General features: G+C 38.9%; 1 protein-coding gene across 1 annotated transcript in view; it reads left to right on the top strand.

Annotated features, from left to right (window-relative positions):
- The first annotated feature begins 622 nt into the window (after positions 1 to 622).
- The window catches only part of MOXD1 (monooxygenase, DBH-like 1), a 122,870-nt gene continuing 104,234 nt past the window's right edge, over positions 623 to 19,258 (top strand). Inside the window, exon 1 of the mRNA XM_012665188.1 lies at positions 623 to 959. Coding sequence (XP_012520642.1) covers positions 696 to 959 — 264 coding nt within the window. The 5' untranslated portion in view covers positions 623 to 695. The remainder of the gene's footprint in view (positions 960 to 19,258) is intronic.

Raw genomic sequence — 19,258 nt, 5'->3', positions numbered from 1 at the left:
TGGGGCCCCCCCGCAGGATGAAGGGGTGAGAGAAACGCGCTAGGGGAGGTGAACTGTGTCCCTCCAGGGCGGCAGGGGCATCGCCGGATGCAAGGACTCTGGAAATTCAGCGGGTACAGGGGTGTTAAGTTTGCCTAGGACGGGACTTTGTCTCGCTTTTTCTCCACCACATCCCAGGATTATCCCTTTTGCACATTCGGCTCCTCCCCTCCTAGGTTAAACTTGCTGTCTGTCCCTCCTCAATTGCTCGCTCTCGGGCTTGCTCGCCCGCTTCCCCGAGGGCCCGCGCTCTTCCCGCTGCAGGGCTCTTTCGCCCTCCTCCTTTCCCCCTGCCCTGGGCGCCTTTTCTGGGCGTCTGCCTCCTGCTCCCTGTCCTTCCAGGCAGCCCCTTGCTTTCCTCCCACCGCGTCCAGACCTCTGGACCAAGTCAGGGGTAGGGGAGGCAGGTGGGTCGGCCGGGAGGACCCCGCAGGGCGAGAGTTTGCAGGGCCGGGGCCCGACGGGACGAGACGGGGCGGGACGGGGCGGGGCCGGGCGCGTCCTGCAGGTCGCCCAAGGCGGGGAGAGCGGTCCTGCCCCTCCCGGCCGGCCCGGGGGCGGTCCCTGGCCTCCCGCTCGCCGCCGCCCTCCCTGTGCCTGCTCCTCGCTCCGCAGAGTCTGGAGCCCGGGTGCCGGCGGGCAGGAGGCGCCCGAGGATGTGCGGCTGGGGGCTGCTCTTGCTGTGCGGGCTGCTCCCCGGGGCGGCGGCGGGGGGCTCGGGCCGGACCTTCCCGCACCGCACCCTCCTCGACTCGGAGGGCAAGTACTGGCTGGGCTGGGGCCAGCGGGGCAGCCGGCTCGCCTTCCGCCTCGAGGTGCGCACCGCTGGCTACGTGGGCTTCGGCTTCTCGCCCACCGGGGCCATGGCCGCGGCCGACATCGTCGTGGGCGGGGTGGCCCACGGGCGGCCCTACCTCCAGGTAAGCGCGTCCCCTCCTGGAGCGCGCCCCGCATAGCCCAGTCCGGCCCCTACCCCAGGGAGGGCGCAGGTGCGAGGCTTTCCGGGGCCACTGGCGCTCTCTCTCTCGGGCGAGCCTGGACACCCTTCCCGCTGCAGCCCTGCACACTCTCACCGGCTCCTGCACCCCTGGAGCCCAAGCCGCGTGGGCAGCTGCGCTTCCCACCTCCACCGCGCCGCTCCAGGCTTTCGTCCCGGGAAGCTGAGCACGGGTGACCCCAGGCAGTTTACCTTCTCTCAACACTATCCGGTTCCCAGCGCCCCACGCAGTAAATCCCTCACCTACACACCTGCCACACAGCCCCCTTCATCCCTGAGGGGAAGGGAGAAGGATCTCCGCTTTGGGGACCTACCGGGACGGCGCTCAGAGGACGCGGGGTGGGGTTGTGGAGGGACAGAGAGCTTTGGCACTTTGCGGTCTTGCAGTCTAGGGGTGGGGATCTCAGAACTTTCCAAATCCTGGCTGTTTTGGAGTCCCCCAGGCGCAGTGCTGTGTCAGCTACACCATCCTCCAGATGAATGAAGGGTCCTTAAGCGCTTAGGAACTTTGCTCTTCCAACAGCTGTTTAGGAAGCCACATTTAGACCTTCAAAACCTAAGGTCCCCAGGCCAAATCTATTAAGTGGCAAAATTTTTTCACTTACTTTAATAGCTAAGGAAGTTAATTTGACAGCTGCTGATTTGCTTTGAAAGAGCCTAAGTAGCGACATTGCCTGTTCATGGGTGTGCCTTTCTGAATAGAAAAAAAAAAAAAGTGGTGAGATGACCAGAACAATTAGGTGGTTAGGTTTCCTGGACATCTTTGATCGTGACCAAAGTTTCATTTGTGGTGAGTATACACTCTTTGTTACTTATGAAAATTCATCCCAAAATACTGCCCTTTGCTAAAAGTGGCTTGATCCAGATGAAAACTCCTAGTTCTGGCATTGCGTTAAGGCTCCGATAGTATTAAAATCAGTGTTGCCGATGGATTTAGAGTGCATTTCTTAGTAATTTTATCCCCGACTTCTGAGTTCCATTTCCTCACCGTTCTGAGATACCATCAAATTTGAGCCCTGATTCTGGCACTGAGCTCTGGCAGGGAAGAAGTGACAAAAATAAAAAGTTCAAAACCACCCTGTTATCTATTTTGTTCATAAACTGATCATTTCCTCCCAAAATAGGTAACTCTACAACTCCAATAAAATAAAGTTTATGAGGATTGCATTCTGTCGAAGTCACTGATGGATAAATTTTCTTCTGTTGCGGCATCTCAGACATTAAATTTTGTGAACCAAGGATTTGATCTCAAACACAGGCCTCACTAGAATAATGACTTATTCGCCTGTGATATGAAGTAGACAATACCTTATTTAAATATGTATTCGAGCCAAAGCTTTTTTTTGACTGTTTGTTTAGGGTGGAGAATGTAATATACCCTTTAACTATTCTTGCATGTTCTATGGAAGGGGGCATGAGAATTTTACTATAGTAATATTATCAAACAGAGCACATAAATGTTACCTTGATATTATTTTTCCCCAAAGTATAGCAGTTCTAGAATTTGATGTCAAATCAGAGGCCGAGAGTAGAATCCTGATGCAACATGCCATAATGGGCCCACTACAATCACAGGCTTTATTAAACTACAGAATGTTTTCACCCTGCTAGTTTTTCTTCATAGGATTGCATAAGATTTCATTAAGTACTCTTTAGATTGATTTTGAAACATGGAACTTAAAGTAATTAGTGAATATATATAAGGATGGGATAAATTAGAAATGGATGCTTTCTCAAATATTTAATGAACAAGAAATAGGATTTTCCCCTCCATTTTTATTCCTAAGGAAATGAAATCCTTATTTTCATATATAAAGGATAGTCATTTTCTTATTTCACTGACATCTTTTGCCCTTCCATTTCCTTAAACATTGTATTCATTTTTGGACATATAAAATATAATTTAATTATGCTAATTGGTTAAGTGGAAAGACAATTTACTTACAACCCATTTAAAAAGACAAAAGACACCAAATACTATAACTAATTAAATAAAAAGAAATGTATTAATTCCAGCTGTATCATTCAGGATGGTGATTCTGTTTTCCAGTACTTGAAATTGAATCTTCTCCCTAGAATCTATTTGAAATTTTTCGTACACTAGTGTGAGAAGGGTATCTTCAGCAACTAAATCAAAAAGTAAAAAGGATTCTTAAATGTAGTATATATGATTCTATCAGTAGACTTAGGATTTTGTGTAATTTTGTTCCCGGTGAGAATAAACTTTACATGGAACAATGAAACAAAAAACACTGGCTTCTGGGGTGTCAATGTACATGTAGCAGCCACTGATAGTTGGACAATGACATCAGACTGATAATAACCTAAGTCAATATTCCAGTCACCTCACCTTTCATCCATAAAAGAAAGGATTTTATTTCATCTTTTCTTATTTAATTTTAAATTTAAACTGTAGATTTTAAAAATTGTTTTCTGACTTTTATTTTTTGGATTGTCTTAAACTCTTTATTCAAAAAGGTGTTAATTCCTTGATAACTATATAAGTAAATTTTAATCAACCAGGTAGAGGATTGTTGGCTAAATAGATATCACAAGCCCAAATGTCTGTAGATGTCAGGAAAGAAATGAATGAGAACATGCAATATTTATCTTACTGTGCCTGGCTTATTTCACTTAACATAATGACCTCCAGTTCCATCTAGGTTTCTACAAGTGACATGATTTCATTCTTTTTTATGGCTAAATAGTATTCCATTGTGTTTCTATACCACATTTTCTTTATCCATTCCTTTGTTGATGGACACTTTAGGTTGATTCCATATCTTTGCTATTGTGAATAGTGCTACAGTAAACATGTGAGTGCAGATATCCCTTTGATATATTGATTTCTTTTCCTATGGATTGATGTCCAGTAGTGGAATTGCTAGCTTATACAGTAGTTCTAATTTTAGTTTTTTGATATATCTCCATGCTGTTTTCCATAGTGGCTGTACTAGTTTACACTTGTACCAACAATGTGTAAAAGTTACCTTTTCTCTGCATCTTTGCCAATATCTATTATTTTTTGTCTTTTTAGTAATAGCCATTCTGACTGGAATAAGATGATACTTCATTGTGATTTTGATTTGCATTTCTCTGATAATTAGTGCTATCAAACATTTTTTCATATACCTGTTGGCTACTTTTATGTCTTCTTTTTTGAAATGTCTATTCATGTCCTTTGCCCATTTTTTAATGGGATTATTTGTTTTTTTCCTGTTGAGTTGTTTAAGTTCCTTGTATATTCTGGATATTAGTCCCTCGTCAGATGAATAGTTTGCAAATATTTTCTCCCATTCTGTAGGTTGTCTCTTCACTCTTGTTGATTGTTTCCTTTGCTATGCGAAGCTTTTTAGTTGAGTATAGTCTCATTTGTCTATTTTTGTTTCTGTTGGGCTTTTGAGGTCTTAACCGTAAAATCTTTGCCTAGATCAATGTCCTAAAATGTTTCCCCTATGTTTTATTCTAATAGTTTTATAGTTTCAAGTCCTGTGTTTAAGTCTTTAATCCACCTTGATTGAGTCGACTTTTGTATGTGGTGAGAAATAAGGGTCCAGTTTCATTCTTTTGCATAAGGTTATCCAATTTTCCCAGCACCATTTATTGAAGAGGATGGCTTTTCCCCAATGTATGTTCTTGGTACCTTAGTTGAAAATCAATTGGCTATAAATACATAGATTTATTTCTGGATTCTGTATTCTGTTTGCTTGGTCTATGTGTTTGTTTTTATACCAGTACCATGTGGTTTTATTTACTATAGGCTTGTGATATATTTTGAAGTCAGGTAGTATGATGCCACCAGCTTTGTTCTTTTTGATCACAATTGTTTTGGCTATTCAGGCTCTTTTTTTGGTTCTATACTATTTTAAGATTTTTTTCCCTAATTATGTAAAAGATAACATTGGTATTTTGATAGAGATTATGCTGAATCTGTAGATTGCTTTGGACAGTATGCTCCTTGCAATGATACTAAGTCTTTTGATCCACAAGCATGGATGTCTTTCTATTTGTTTGGGTCATCTTCAATTTCTTTCATCAGTGTTTTATAGTTTTTCTTATAGAGATCTTTCATCTCCTTGGTTAAATTTATTCCTAGGTGTTTTATTTATTTATTTATTTATTTGTAGCTATTGTGAGTGGTATTGCCTTCTGGATTTCTTTCTCAGCTAGTTCATTACTGGTATATAGAAATGCTACTGATTTTTGTTGTTGATTTTGTGTCTTGCAACTTTACTGAATTTATTTATGAGATTTAAGAGGTTTTTGATGGTGTCTTCAGGTTTTTCTAAATATAAGATTATATCATCAGCAAAGAGGAACAATTTGACTTGTTTTCCAATTTGGATTTCATTTATTTCTTTCTCTTGCCTAATTGCTCTGGCTAGGACTTCCAGTGTAATGTTGAGTAGGAGTGGTTATAGTGAGCATCCTTGTTTTCTTCCAGTTCTTAAAGAAAAGGATTTCAGTTTTTTCCCATTCAGTATGATGTTAGCTGTGGGTTTGTCATATGTGGCCTTTATTATGTTGAGGTTCTTTCTATGTCTAATTTGTTGAGAGTTTTTACTATGAAGGGATGTTGAATTTTATCAAATATTTTTTCTGCATTTGTTGAGATGATCATGTGGTTTTTTTCCTTTATTTTGTTTATGTGATATGTCACATTTATTGATTTGTGTATGTTGAACCATCCTTGCATCCCTGAGATAAATTCTACTTCATCATGGTGTATTATTTTTTTGATGTGCTGCTAGATTTGGTTTGCTAGTGTTTTACTGAGAATTTTTGTGTCAATGTTAATCAGGGTTATTGGCTTGTAGTTCTCTTTTTTGTTGTGTCCTTGTCTGTTTTTGGTATCAGGCTAATGCTGGCTTCATAAAATGAATTAGGAAGAATTCTCTCCTCTCCAATTTTTTGGAACGGTTTGAAGAGAATTGGTGTTATTTCTTCTTTGGAAGTTTGGTAGAATTTGGCAGTGAAGCCATCTGATCCTGGACTTTTCTGTGTTTTCTGTGTTGGGAGACTTTTTTTACTGATTTTATTTCATTATTTATTATTGCTCTATTCAACTTTTCTGTTTCTTCCTGATTCAGTCAACCAGTGGTTTTAAATTTCATGTGTTTTCATGACAGTATATAACAAGTCAAGTTGTAATTGTTCAAAAATTTAGCCATTTCATCTAAGTTTTCCAGTTTGTTAGCATATAGTTGTTCATATTATAATAGCGGTATCAGCTTCCCGTGTAGCTGGGATTATAGGTGCACGCCACTCTGCCTGGTGTAAATTTCTTTTTTATTAGGATATGTTACTGGAGAATTATTGTGTTCCTTTGGAAGTATCATATTTCCTTACTTTTTCATGTTTCTTGTATCCTTATGTTGGTATCTGTGAATCTAGTATAACGATCGCTTCTTCCAATATTTTGACTTTACTTTTGTAGAGGGGCATTTTTTCCTAAAGATGTATCAGTGGTGTTGGTTGGGTGGGGTACTTTGACTTTGATTCTGAATGTGTGCTGTAGTGTGGTCTCTGTGTGGTTCTTTTTGGCTTTAAATAGTCAGTGGTGTCTATTATTTCCCTGGTGGTTTGGGATGCATTTGTTGGTAGAAGTTGTGGTGAAGTTTGGCTGGGGACTGGAATGGCAGTTGGGCCAGTCTTTGGGCCCCAGTGTTGTCAGCAGTGGGTTAAGCATGCCTGTCCTTGGGCCCCAGGCAGTGTAGGCTGGCTCTGGTGTTAGCAAATCTAGGCAGGCTGATTCTTGGGCTTCCAGGTGTCTTGCTAAGGTGCTGGGAATGGCAGTATTGGACTGAGTGGGTTCTTGAGCCCCTGGGAAGCATGTGTACTGTGGAAATGGCAGTATCAGTATTGTGACAAACCTTCAGGACCCAATAGGTCAGTGCTGTTGGTAATGGCTGCAATGGGCTGGGTGGGTCAGTCCCCAGGCCTGCAAATGACATGTGAAAATGCACAGCCACCTCTCTTCTAAGGGGGAGGCAGGGTTACTGCCAGTGGCTTCAGTGATGTGGAGATGCAGGGACTGTTGGGCCCAGGACAGGATACAGTCTGGTGGAGATTGGACTCTTAAAATGGTGCCATGCTGCAGCTGCTTAGGACTTGGGGTTGTGTAGGAGCCAGCATGAGCTCCCTCTCTGCAGCAATACTGCTGTACGGTCCCCAGGCAACTCTCTATGTTAGTCTCAGGGTCTGTGAGGGTTGAGAGGCTCTCCCTTGGCTCAGATTGTAGGAGTCCCCCGTGGGAATGTGGGCCACTGGGGATCTCTCACTTACCCTTTCCCTGCATTAGGGAGCCTCTCCTGGCTCCCAGTCAATCCTGGCTGAGCAGGCTGCCTTGCTTTCCTCACTTTCCTTGCTTTTGGTGTTTCCTGTCACTTCTCTGTTGAATTTCAGTATTCTCCCTTAAATGATCTAGTTGAAGTGTGATTATCTCCTTGCTCTTTTGGTTCCTCTCCATGGAAGAGGTGAGTACCAGATGCATTAGTCAGTCATCTTGAAGCACCTCCCTTACCACCACTTTTGAGTACCTGTCCACATGTATCCATTCTCTCTTGACACTACTGAAATTAAGGGCAATGTTTACTTAGTCACCTCCCACCCCACCCCTTGACACAAATACACACCCTTCCACACACCCCCACACACCCCACTCACAAGGAGTTAGTAAACAATTGATAATTTTTCCACTGTCCTCATATTCCATACCTCTTTCCCCCCAACCCCCTAGAGAAAAGATTCCTGAACCTCAGCAACCCTATATTTTTCAATGGTTACCAATCACTAATTCAGGGTTAGATCCAATGAGACTACCTCCAGAGGGCACTGTGACATTTACCTGCAGACTTGTGGAATTAAAAAATCAGATTACGAATTTCCTTGCCTTAAGGCAATAGTCTTGGCTACCTTTAAAACTATGTATTTGATACCTGGCATTATAGAAATTTGCCCTGCCCATTTTGTAACCTTTCTGATCCTTTATGGAGATACTTCTTCAAAAGATGTATAGCCAGGTATGATCAAAATGGGGAAGAAAAGAGAGAAATATGATTATGAAATGCAGCGTATCTCAGTGTAATCTATTGGGTAAATTGTTCTGGAGTAGCTTATGCTTGTGGGAACATTACCCTTGGATGCTGCCGAGGTCAGTTTCTACACTCTCTTTCCCAGAAGTGCAGAGGTAGGAGTGGGAAGCAGTCTTTTGTTTTGCATTGGCTTTTTAGAACCTCACTATTTTGTGTCAGTGAATCAGCTCCACTCTGATTTCCCTGATGGATTTGTGTCCTTTCCTTGTTCTTTGCCCCTTTTTGACACAGAGCAACTCCACCCCTACCCAAACCATTTAGCCACTGTGAGTGTCCATTTGAGGCAAGTAATCCAGTTGATGAATGCTGAGTTTGTGTGAGTTTGAGAAGAGAGCAGCATTGTTGGATGTGCCTGTTGAATTTGCACCAAAATTGATTCACCCTTCCTATGGGGGTATACATCACCAGTGAATGGAAGCTGAAACATATGTCATCATTCTTTACAGCCTTGCTTGCTGGCTATCTCTAAAACTGAAGCCTTTCTGTGATGAGAAGTGTCTTCAGCAGCAGGGTAATTGCTGCTGGGCCACTCGTAGAGGAAGTGCTTGGAACCGATTTGAAATCACAGAAAACACTGAGCATTCTTTGTGGTTAACGATGTGCTTCTTTTAAGCACACCCCAGCCAACGGCAACGAAGAAATGTTTGGAAAGCAAATTGAAAGGCTGTAAGGGAAAAATGAAGAGAGTGTGCATCCCTGACACAGCTCAGCTGGTGCTTTGTTAAGAGATATTTATAAGTCTTCGGATTATGCCCCCCGATTTCCAGATGACGATTTCCAAGCTTCATGCTTTGTGCATTAGTAACAAGGACACATGCTTCAGTGTAATGCTGGAACCCGGGATGATGCTCTTCAGCTGTATGCTTCTCCCTGGCAGAGCAGAGGATTTCATAATTAGCCCCAGGAAACGGGAAGACTGAACAGCCAAGGAAACAATGCACCTGAATTGACGAACGGAGTACAAGGCTTCAGGCAACCTACGGCATATTTCTGGAGTGCTCGAAGGAGGGGCAGTAGTCCACTTTAAAGAAAGTGAACAGTGGTTTATTGGTTCATCATTCGTAATAGAGTCCTGTTAGAGTTACTGACAAAAGGGATGAATTCATTACATATCATCATGTTTCTGGAAATGTTTGATCCATATGTAATAAAATATTTCCATGTGGGTGACTCACAATGCTTTTTATTGCAACATAAAGAAATAATTAGTAAAGAACTTTTAAACAGAATAGTATTTCTCCAGGAACCTTCTTCCGTATCAATGTCTTTTTAACTTGTTAAATTTCGGAACTCATAAAAAATCTGCTCGTAAGGATATCATCTAGCATATAAGCAAAAATTTCTACAAAAATGATTTCAAAGGGATAATTTTTGTTAACTATAAGCTTGGGATTCTATGTCTGAATGCTATACAAATAATGTAGAGACCAGATTGAATTTACTATGGAGGTCTTTCTTATTCATCTGATTTGCCAAAAATGATGAGAAAATCTTTACACCATTCTTGTTTCTACCAGTTAAATGTCGAAGTTTTATGTACTTACTTGCTGCCCCTTAAGAGCTCAGAGTTTGGTTGATTTTTCTGAAACCCCCAATGTTTCAGGTCAGGAAATTAAATCTTAGGTTACTATTACATGGCTTGTTAGGGGCCGTACAGATCAGCAGCTTGGGTTTGTGTTCTCTGATCCTGGGTTTGGTGCCCTTTCTTCTCCTGCAAGCAAGCTGTAGCTCATGTAAAAACATGTTTCAATTTTCTTCCTAAATAGTGAAAGAACATGTATACTAAAATACATATATAAACAGAATGAAAAAATAAAATCATAGTATTTCTCTTACTGCTTTTGTTCCACTATAAATGTCACAGTTGTGCATTTTTATAATGTGATTTTTTTATGATTTTTCGTTCATCGAGTTCTCAATATATGCCACACATTGTGATGAGTCCTTAAAGTGTGTTCCCGTGTAATTCTCACAGTAGCCCTGTGAGGTCAATATCTTATTTCTCTCATTGTGTAGATGTACAAACATGGGGTTCCAGGTCACACAGCACTGAAATCATTTGTGGCTTTCACAGGGCTGTCTCAATAAAGTGGTTTTCTATAAGCAGAGAATGTTGGAATGTTTATTTATTCATTTAACCATATTTATTGAAGGTTTATTGAATAGTTCTAGGTGCTGGGGACATAGCATTGAATGAGATAACACCAGTGGAATTGTGGGGCTCATATTTTGGTGGAGGGTAATAGTTAATAAATAAATAAGCAAGACAAATATCAGAATGTGATAAGTGCTATATAGAAAATCAAAATGGAGTGATGTGATAAGGAGTGTGTCTATGTGGCACTGACAATCAAAACATCAAGGAAAGCAAGTGTTCCAAGTTTTGAACGTTGTCTTTCAAGGTTAACCATAGTGCTTGCAATTCAAAATATTGTATACTATGAAGAAGATTATCTGGCGTGGGCATCAAAGAGCTCAGTAGACCTTAAATATAGAAAACTGCCTACCTGGAAAAAATATAATTAATGTTTTTTCAAATTGTGTCTGAACCGCACGAGCTCTCTTTTCTATTTCTATGGCACTGTTTCACAGATATTTACTAAGCTCAACTAGAATCTTTCAAGCTTTGATCTAGAGACTCTTATATTCTGTATTCTTTCTCATCTTCAACAATATTTGCGAGCTAAAGGCCTTGAGAAGCTAGATCAATAAAAAATAGTCCTCTGCAGAAGATTTCCATCTTTTATTCAGTTTTTACACTAAAACTTTGACATCTCAGTTTCTTAAGAAAAAACTGAGTTGCTGCCTTTTTTTTTTCCTGCAAAGTTTATGCACTGAAACTTCACCTATATACAAAGAAACTCGTGGTAGATTAGCCACATAGACACTAGGCCTCCTGGTACTTTGGACACACAGTTCATTTTGGATAGGGACAAGATGAATTCATGCTATGGCAGATTGCAGTCCACTAATGAGCTGGCAGAGTTAACAGAGAATTGAGAACTGGGAAAGATACTTCCTATTCCTGTGTCAAAGTTTCCAACGCATCTACATGTTAGAACCACTTAGGATCTTTTAAAAATTCCATTGCCAGGCAACTCCCTCACTCATGCCAATTAAAGCATAATCTCTGTGGAATGGGCACAGACATTAATATATTTTCAAGTTTCTCAGTTGATTTCAATGTGGAGGCAAGTTCGGTGATTACTGACCTTATGCGGTTAGGTTCTTTGAGAGATATCACGTGACTTCCAAGCTTGCAGAAACTTGGAAGATTCCAGACCTAGGCCATGCTGCTACAAAGCAGGATTCCATAGAGAGCCATTCGGAGTGACCCGTTGCTGTTTGAAGCAAAGGCTAGTGTATGCTTGGACATTTCTGATATTTTTTTTTTAAATGGGAAAATAAGGTGGATTTTCCTGGCATGAAAACACTTGTGAGATAAGTTTAATGAGTTTGTTGATAACTCTAAGTATTTTCTCTCATTTATTTACTGAGACAGAGCAGCAATTGTTGAACTGAGAGTAGAGGTGTGTTTTCAAAATATGCTGAACCAGGAATCTTTCTCATCCTCATAGAGCTGTACCATTCCTGGGCACCTTTTGTCACCTGGCACCAGCTGCTGTATTTCTGAGCCACAGGAATAACTGCACACACAAGCAGTTATGCATGATTACAGGGCATCAATGCAACATTATTTCATTTCATTAATAAATGAAATTGCCTAGTAATTCTCAGTTTATGTTTAAGCCAAGAGAATTATTCTACTCTAAAATCTCTTATTAAAACTAACAGTGAAAAAATGGACTCCCTTTGTATTTGAAAAAATTCTCGAGTGAGCGTCTTTCCAGTTATATAAATTCATATTCTTTCCCTTTCCTCTCCATTTTCCAAGATTACTAATAAGCAATGAAATGCCCTCAAGATACAGTTACAGAAGAGAGAAGGCAGAAGAGTAGCAGGAGTGCTGGATAGTAGTATCTTATTCGGGTATGCACGGAACATTTGCAAGTTGATGACTGTGTCAATGCTGCCAGATCTTCCCGAGGTACCAGGAACAATTCCACATGCTTGGCAAATCCCCAAGAAATACCTGCTGAATAACTGCTAAGCAGTTAAGAACAGGAAATCTTCTAGACTGAATGTGAATCCCAGCACTGCTTGCTACTTACTGTGTGGCCTTTGGCAAACTCCTTAACCTCTTTAAGTGACAGTTTCTTTCTGTGAAGAAGGGAGATCATCATATTTAACTTACAGGCTTTTGTGAAGATTAAATGAAATAGGCATGTAAAGCTCTTAGCAGAGCATGTGATACATTGAAAGTACTCAATAAATACAAGATATTATTGTAATGAATTAATCATTTAGTGTAATGTGAGACTGGTCAGAAGACCACATGAAGAAAAATATCCCAGCTTTTCAACTTGGGGAGAAGGTGTACACTAAATATATAGATGGGGGAGATTGATAGTAATTTTTGAGAAAATTTGAGAATAATCTTTAAGCAATTGGTTTGTGGACACTTTGCAATGATTAATGAGTAGAGGCCAGCATGGTTTCAATAAACATAGATTATATGACAAGACTGCATTTTCTTTTGCATTTTATTTGCTGGACCTGTAGATTAGGGTATTAAATAAATGGTGCATCTGAGTGATAATAAGGTATTTTGCAGAGTTTCTCATGATATCCTTGCAGAACATGGACTACAGTTGAATTAGTTATAATTGTAAATATTTAAACACCCATACCCAAAACTTGTTAACACACTGGCTACATTAGGTTACAGAATGAGGACTTAAAAGAAAGTGATATAGTAAAATGATAACAGGAAATTAATTGGGAATATAAGTAAAGTTCAACAACTTGGTTAAAAAATTAGCTAAACTCTACTGTGCACATCAAGGGAAGTAATATTGACATAGCACTCCATCCTGGGCTGGTAATGCCAGAGGAACCCTTCTAGGAATAGCATTTTTAAAGGACATGTAGATAAACTGGAGCATACTGAAGAAGAATTACAAGGATGGTTGAAACCTCTGAAAATCTGGACACCTAAGGAATGGGATATATCTGGCAATATTTTGCCTGGAGAAAGAACAACAAGAAAGACGTGATCATTGTCTTTGAAGTAGTGTACAGTCTTCCTCAAGAAATATGAATTAGATGCTGCCTATTTGGCTCCAGAAGAAAGAAAAGAAGACCCAATTAATATACATTAGATGGTAGAAGATTTTAGCTTAGTATAAAAAATACATTTCTGACAATCAGAGGTATTAAAATTGAATGGGTTGCCTTGTGTGATTGTGAGATCATGATCTTTGTCACTGGAAGTGTTAAATACTGTGTGATCATCTCTTAAAAAATATTTTTGAGATAAATCTTCCTTTGGTGGGAGCCAAGATTAGGTATCCTTTAGGTTATTTTGCAAGTTGAGTGTGATGCTGAAAATAACTTCACTTCACATTCATGCTTTTAGGTTATTCAAGAAATGAAGAGAAGGGAAGACATTAGCAACTATAAAACTGTGTTGTTTTTTCAATCTGCTTGAAGAAGTTCGTCTGGTCTCTGTGGATAGGTTTGCCCTGGACCATTATATGAGAATATTTTACCTCTTTTCCTATTATGAGTTTCAATATATTTGATTTCTGTATAATGGGCATATATTAGTTTTGAAATGGAAAAAAATAAGGAAAAAGAAGGAAAGGAATGTTTTAAGATTTGTATATACTCAAAGACAAGAGGGTGGGGGGCTTCGAGAGGAAAGCTGAATGTGAAGTTGGGGAGGTTCTCAGCCCCTCCCCAGCACCTCCTCCAGCTGGTGCATTGCTCTGACCTGTCTTACAACAGGCTGCATCTTCTCTGCCTCCTGACCTGCCCATCTCGATGTCTAAGTAGACCTCTTAAACTTAACCTGACTTACCTCCAAACTCTTTCCTTCCCAGCCTTCCCCTTCTTAGTAAATGGCACTTCCTGTTAGTGCCAGTCAAAAATTAGGAGTCATCCTTGTTTTTTTCCTTCCTTCACCCTGTATGTAGAACCCATCTTTAGGTTCTATTAACTTTTCTCCAGACTGAATTTAAAACCTGTCTACTTCTCTCCATTTTACCACCACTCAAACTGGAACCCACAGGACACCTGCCTTATTTCTTCTTCCCTTTATTCTCCACATGGCAGCCTTCCTGCTTATAGCTCCCTACGATGACATGTAAGTCACAATTTCTGCAGCCTGGTGACCTCATGTACCCCTTTGGGTTCTATCATTCCACCTCACCCAACTTTTATTTGCTTCATCACACTGGACGACCCAACCTCCTCTCCAGGTCCTTTTCAACAGCTGCTCTTTCTTCCTGGAATCTACTTCCTCTACACTTTGCATGGTTGGCTCCGAACTGTAGTTTATTTCTCAGCCTAAGTATTAATATCATTGCCTCGGAGGTAACTTTTCTGATCACCCAGCCTGAAGTAGGCTTCTGATCCCTCTCTGTAATCTCTGTTTTATTTTTCTCTAAGGACTTAGCTAAAAATTTTTGGTTATTTTATTATTTAAATTTCTTTAAATGATACAATATGATTTAATATTATTAGTAAATTATAAGTTCCATTATAGTAGGGACCTTGTCTACTGTCCTGTACTAATCATGTACCCTCAGCCCTACAACAAGGTCTGAAGAATAGTAATCATTCAATAAAATGTGTTGGAGAAAGAAAGGAGAGGGGAAAAGGAGAAAAGAAGGAAGAGTGGAAGGAAGGGAGGGAGGGAGGGAGGAAGAAAAGAAGGAAGGAAGAGATCAAGGAAGAAAGGAAAGAAGGGAAGGAAGAAGGAAGGACTGAATGAAAGAACCAGCTTTCTCCTCAAAATTTATTTCTCATATAAAATGGTTATGGACAGTTAAGAGAAGTCATCTAAAAGTTCATTGAAAATTAAGATGATGGGATAGGATGAAGATAAAATGATATCTTATTTGAATGGTGAACTTTGAAGTTGTTTATTCTGCTGAAGTATATTATTCCAGATGAAAAGTCAAATTTTTAATTTTATACAATATCTCTGATGATTCTATAATTATAGCAAAGTATTAAATTATTCTACATGAAAACTAAAATGAGATGATTGGCTGTGGGAGAAAATTCAGGATGTGTGTTTTTAGAAGGTGGCATTTAAAGAACAAACAAGTAGCTCAGGTGGGCCTCTTTCTTATTGGAACACAAGCTATAGGGTTCATATTTTGGCTTTCTGGTAGTTATTTAATAGAGCCCTTATGAGACGTAGAAAGTTTCAGTTTTATCTGAAGTGGTTTCTAAAAGGCAAGCCCCTTCTATTTTGACATTCCACTCAAATTTCTAAGATTAGTGAAGAAATAACTTATTAAGATCAGCTTATATTGAACTCTGAAGATTGCGTTTATATAGTTGTTTATACAGATTTATGATTTTTTTAGGATCAAAGATTCTCTTTCACCCCAAAATATTTATTATTATGCTATCAATATTTTTAAACCACCCTAACACTTACAGAAATTGATATTACAAACAGAAATGTTTGAAGTAACAAGGCTTTTGAGATTTAGAAACAGAAGAAAAACTACAAGCACCTGTTGAAGAAAATGATGACAGATGGTAACATTTTTTCTCAAGAATCTCCCTGCAGCTGTGCTTACATTTAGTTCTCCAAGCTAAACCAAGGTCTGTTCGTATCATTTATTACACCCGTAAGAGTTTTCACTTCCTGCTATTCAACACAGCACCAGTCAAAGGTTTTATTTAAGAGAGAAGAATAGACTGACAATGAGTGAGAACCAGTTTAGCATCTGCATCATGTTTTTGAACAAGAAGTCATAGCCATCCTGGTATCTTAGTTTGAAAGTGATGGTCAGTACTCATGCTATTATGCTACATAATAAACATCAATTTCCTGCCAACTTCTGCTTGACGGTAACTTCCATTACTGTTGCTACATGACATTTTGAAACCTCAATTATATATTTCTTAATTTTTTTCAAAGCATAAAGTGTTCAAAAGAAAAAATATCTTGTGAGAACATGTTTCAGGAATGATGTTTTTATGACACAATTGAAAATTAGCCTTATTACTGAAGTCTAATTATTAACTCAAATTTTCAAAGGTAACAGGAAATTTTTTTTATCTAAAAAAGTATAAACAAGCTAAATACTTGATCAATACAATAATCCAAAATAAAAAATAACACCTCAATGACAATTCATATTGAAGCTGATCTTTTAATCTAAGAATTTGAGTTAGAATATGAGATATACATCAAGCCATTCACATGGAATAACGTGAGTTTACATTTCACTTTGCAGGACGTTAAAACTGAATAACTGAAAACAAGAATGACTTCTGCATATCATCTCTGATATTCACGTTATTAAAAAATTAACATATTTTTATTCTTAAACTCCTACAAAATTTCTACAGAATCATGATTATCTGAATCCACCCCCATCTCTTACCCCCATAAAGTCCATTTTTAATGATTCCTAATTGGAGCTTACTTTCATCAGTATTTTACGTTGTATTTATGATATGTACAATATATTTAATTCGTATATTACACAATTACATTATAATGGCTGTGACATCAGGCCATGACACTGACAGTATGCTGCAATCAATATTTCTGTTTTTATCTTAAAATTTCTGGAATATCAAGCACTATAGGAAAATGGCTAGGGAATAGCCTTCACCATGGGTGTACAATAGAGCTGCATATGATTCCATTCACTAAGTGGGACAGGGATTGGGGGACGAGGACATCATCTGGTTCTAATTCTAAAGGTGAAAATCAGATGTAGTAAAAATGGCTTAGGAAATTTCCTTAAATATCTCATAAGTACTATACAGTGTGGTTCTCTGAATATCAACTTCTTGATGACTTTACCAGTATGTGAGCTCTTAATTGGTCAATGTTTTACTGTGTTAGTTTCATTCTACAGTATTTTTTCCTTGAGGGTCATAGTAACACAATAACTATTCACCTGATTATCCACTTGAATAATGTTTATCCCTTTATCAAACTGTTAGGAAACTCAAACTCATTGCACTTTTTGGGGGGATTTAACCAATCTAGATCTCAAGACTGATGGTTTCAATACTGACTTTTCTTTGAGCAGCTTGCTTTCTTTTTCTCCTTCTCTTTCCCCTTTTCTTTCTTTTCCTGTTTTTATTCCTCTCAGCAAGAATAGTTGAATGATAGGAAATTTGAGACCCCAAATTTTTTTTTTGTCTTTTTCTCTCCTTTTACCTCACTTAATTGTACTTTTAAGATTTGCCAATATGCCATTTTTACTGTGTAACATTGATGCCATTAAGGCTGTGTTTGATAACAGTCCATGCATTTTCTTAATACAGAAGGAAGAACTAAGGTAGTACTGGTGAATACTTTGGTTCCACCAAGTTAAACTATTCCTATACCACAAAGCTGTGAATATCAATATTGGGTTCTTGTATCCCTATCTTTTAATTTTAAAATTATCTAGATTTAACAAAAGGAAAGGCAGAATGCTCCTTTTTAAAGTATGCATACATATTTAATGAGCATCTTCTGTAGGCAAATCTCTCTGTTAGGTACTGAGGATATAAATTAAGACTAGAAAACATTCTGAAACATGACTTCTCTCTCTTAGATCTGTTGGTTTTTTCTTATTTATTGAAAATTGGTAGGAAATTCCTTCTTTGTGTAAAAGGATTTCTAAGAATTGTTGCATGTATAAACTCCTTTTTCTAAAGACTAATGTCAGTTTCCTAAGATTCATGTCCACGTAGGGGCTAAAAGGTCATAACAACGTTCCTGGATTTCAGTGCCAGATGTGTCTGCATGGCAGATCCTGCAGACCCAAACTCATTCTAGCATCTGGTTAAACACATTCCACACCAGGTCTTAACCATATGTAAACGTAATTAAAGAGCAAGTGGGAAAATAATCAATTGTTCCTCCTCCCCCTGCTTTTTTTTTTCCACTTATGATGTAAACAACTATTCTAAAGGCACAAATTTATAACTGGATTAACAAGATTATCTGTCTACTTCTAGGCAATTATCACATGGTTGAAAGATAACGCAATGTCTAGAATATATTGCATGTTACATGGGAATGTAAATAGAGGAATAAGCATTCAGAGGGGGAATGATCACTTTCAGTTGGAATGATCAAAGATAACTTCATAGAAGAAACAAAATCATGAGCCTTGGAGGAAAGGAAGAGATTAAGTATGTAGAGTTAGTAGAGAGGATATCTCAGCCAAATGAAGAGAGTAAAGGAGATAGCAAAGAACAAAGTAAAGAGCTGGAAAAAGGTCGAGTATTTGAAGGGAGCAATAAATAGGTAATAGAGGGTATGTCATAAGATTAACAATAGGTAACCTGGAAAGCCAGGTTTGGCAAAATTTTAGGGAACCTGGAATCTAAATTATACAATTTTGTACTATATACTGTTTAAAAAAATTCAGTGACACACCGAGGGTTATTATTCAAGGAAGACCTTAACAGAAGAGAGTAAATGATGGAATCTGAGCTGAGATAGGAGAAATTGAAATTAAATAGAACTAAAAAGAGGATTATTTTTCAAAGGAAGACTTGACAGGAATAGAGGCTACAGAAGACTGAAGTTTTGAATATGCATGGCTAGGAGAATAGCAGTATAATTAAAGAAAATCAGGAAAACTAGTCTTCCAGGTAGAAGGTGAATAGAATTTTGGATTTTTGCATTTGAAATGACACTGAAACTTTCAAGTGGAAATAGACTTTTGGATATGTGATACTGAATAAAGGTGATAATTTGAAATTGTTGGAGTAGATGAGATTCCCAAAGGATGAAATGTGAAGATGGAAGAATATAACATCAAGGGCAGAACTTTGAAGTCCTTAGTTCGAGGATGGGAGGGCAAAACAGAGCAGGGAAATGACCGGGATAAACTGTCACAGGTAGCTAATCAACAGTGGGGCTTTCTGCAAGTGGAGACTGTGGCTATACTTGCCTTGTTCCAGAACTTACTTCTTCTTAAACTTAGCGGGGAAGAATTCAGTCTTTTACCATTAAGTATGATGTTAGCTGTAAGTTTTTTTATAGGTGCCCTTTATAAGGTTGAGGAAATACTCTTCTATTGCT

Source organism: Propithecus coquereli, unplaced genomic scaffold (assembly GCF_000956105.1).
Source record: "Propithecus coquereli isolate 6110/MARCELLA unplaced genomic scaffold, Pcoq_1.0 Scaffold98, whole genome shotgun sequence".
Lineage (NCBI taxonomy): Eukaryota > Metazoa > Chordata > Mammalia > Primates > Indriidae > Propithecus > Propithecus coquereli.
This window is presented reverse-complemented; position numbering and strand designations above follow the sequence as displayed.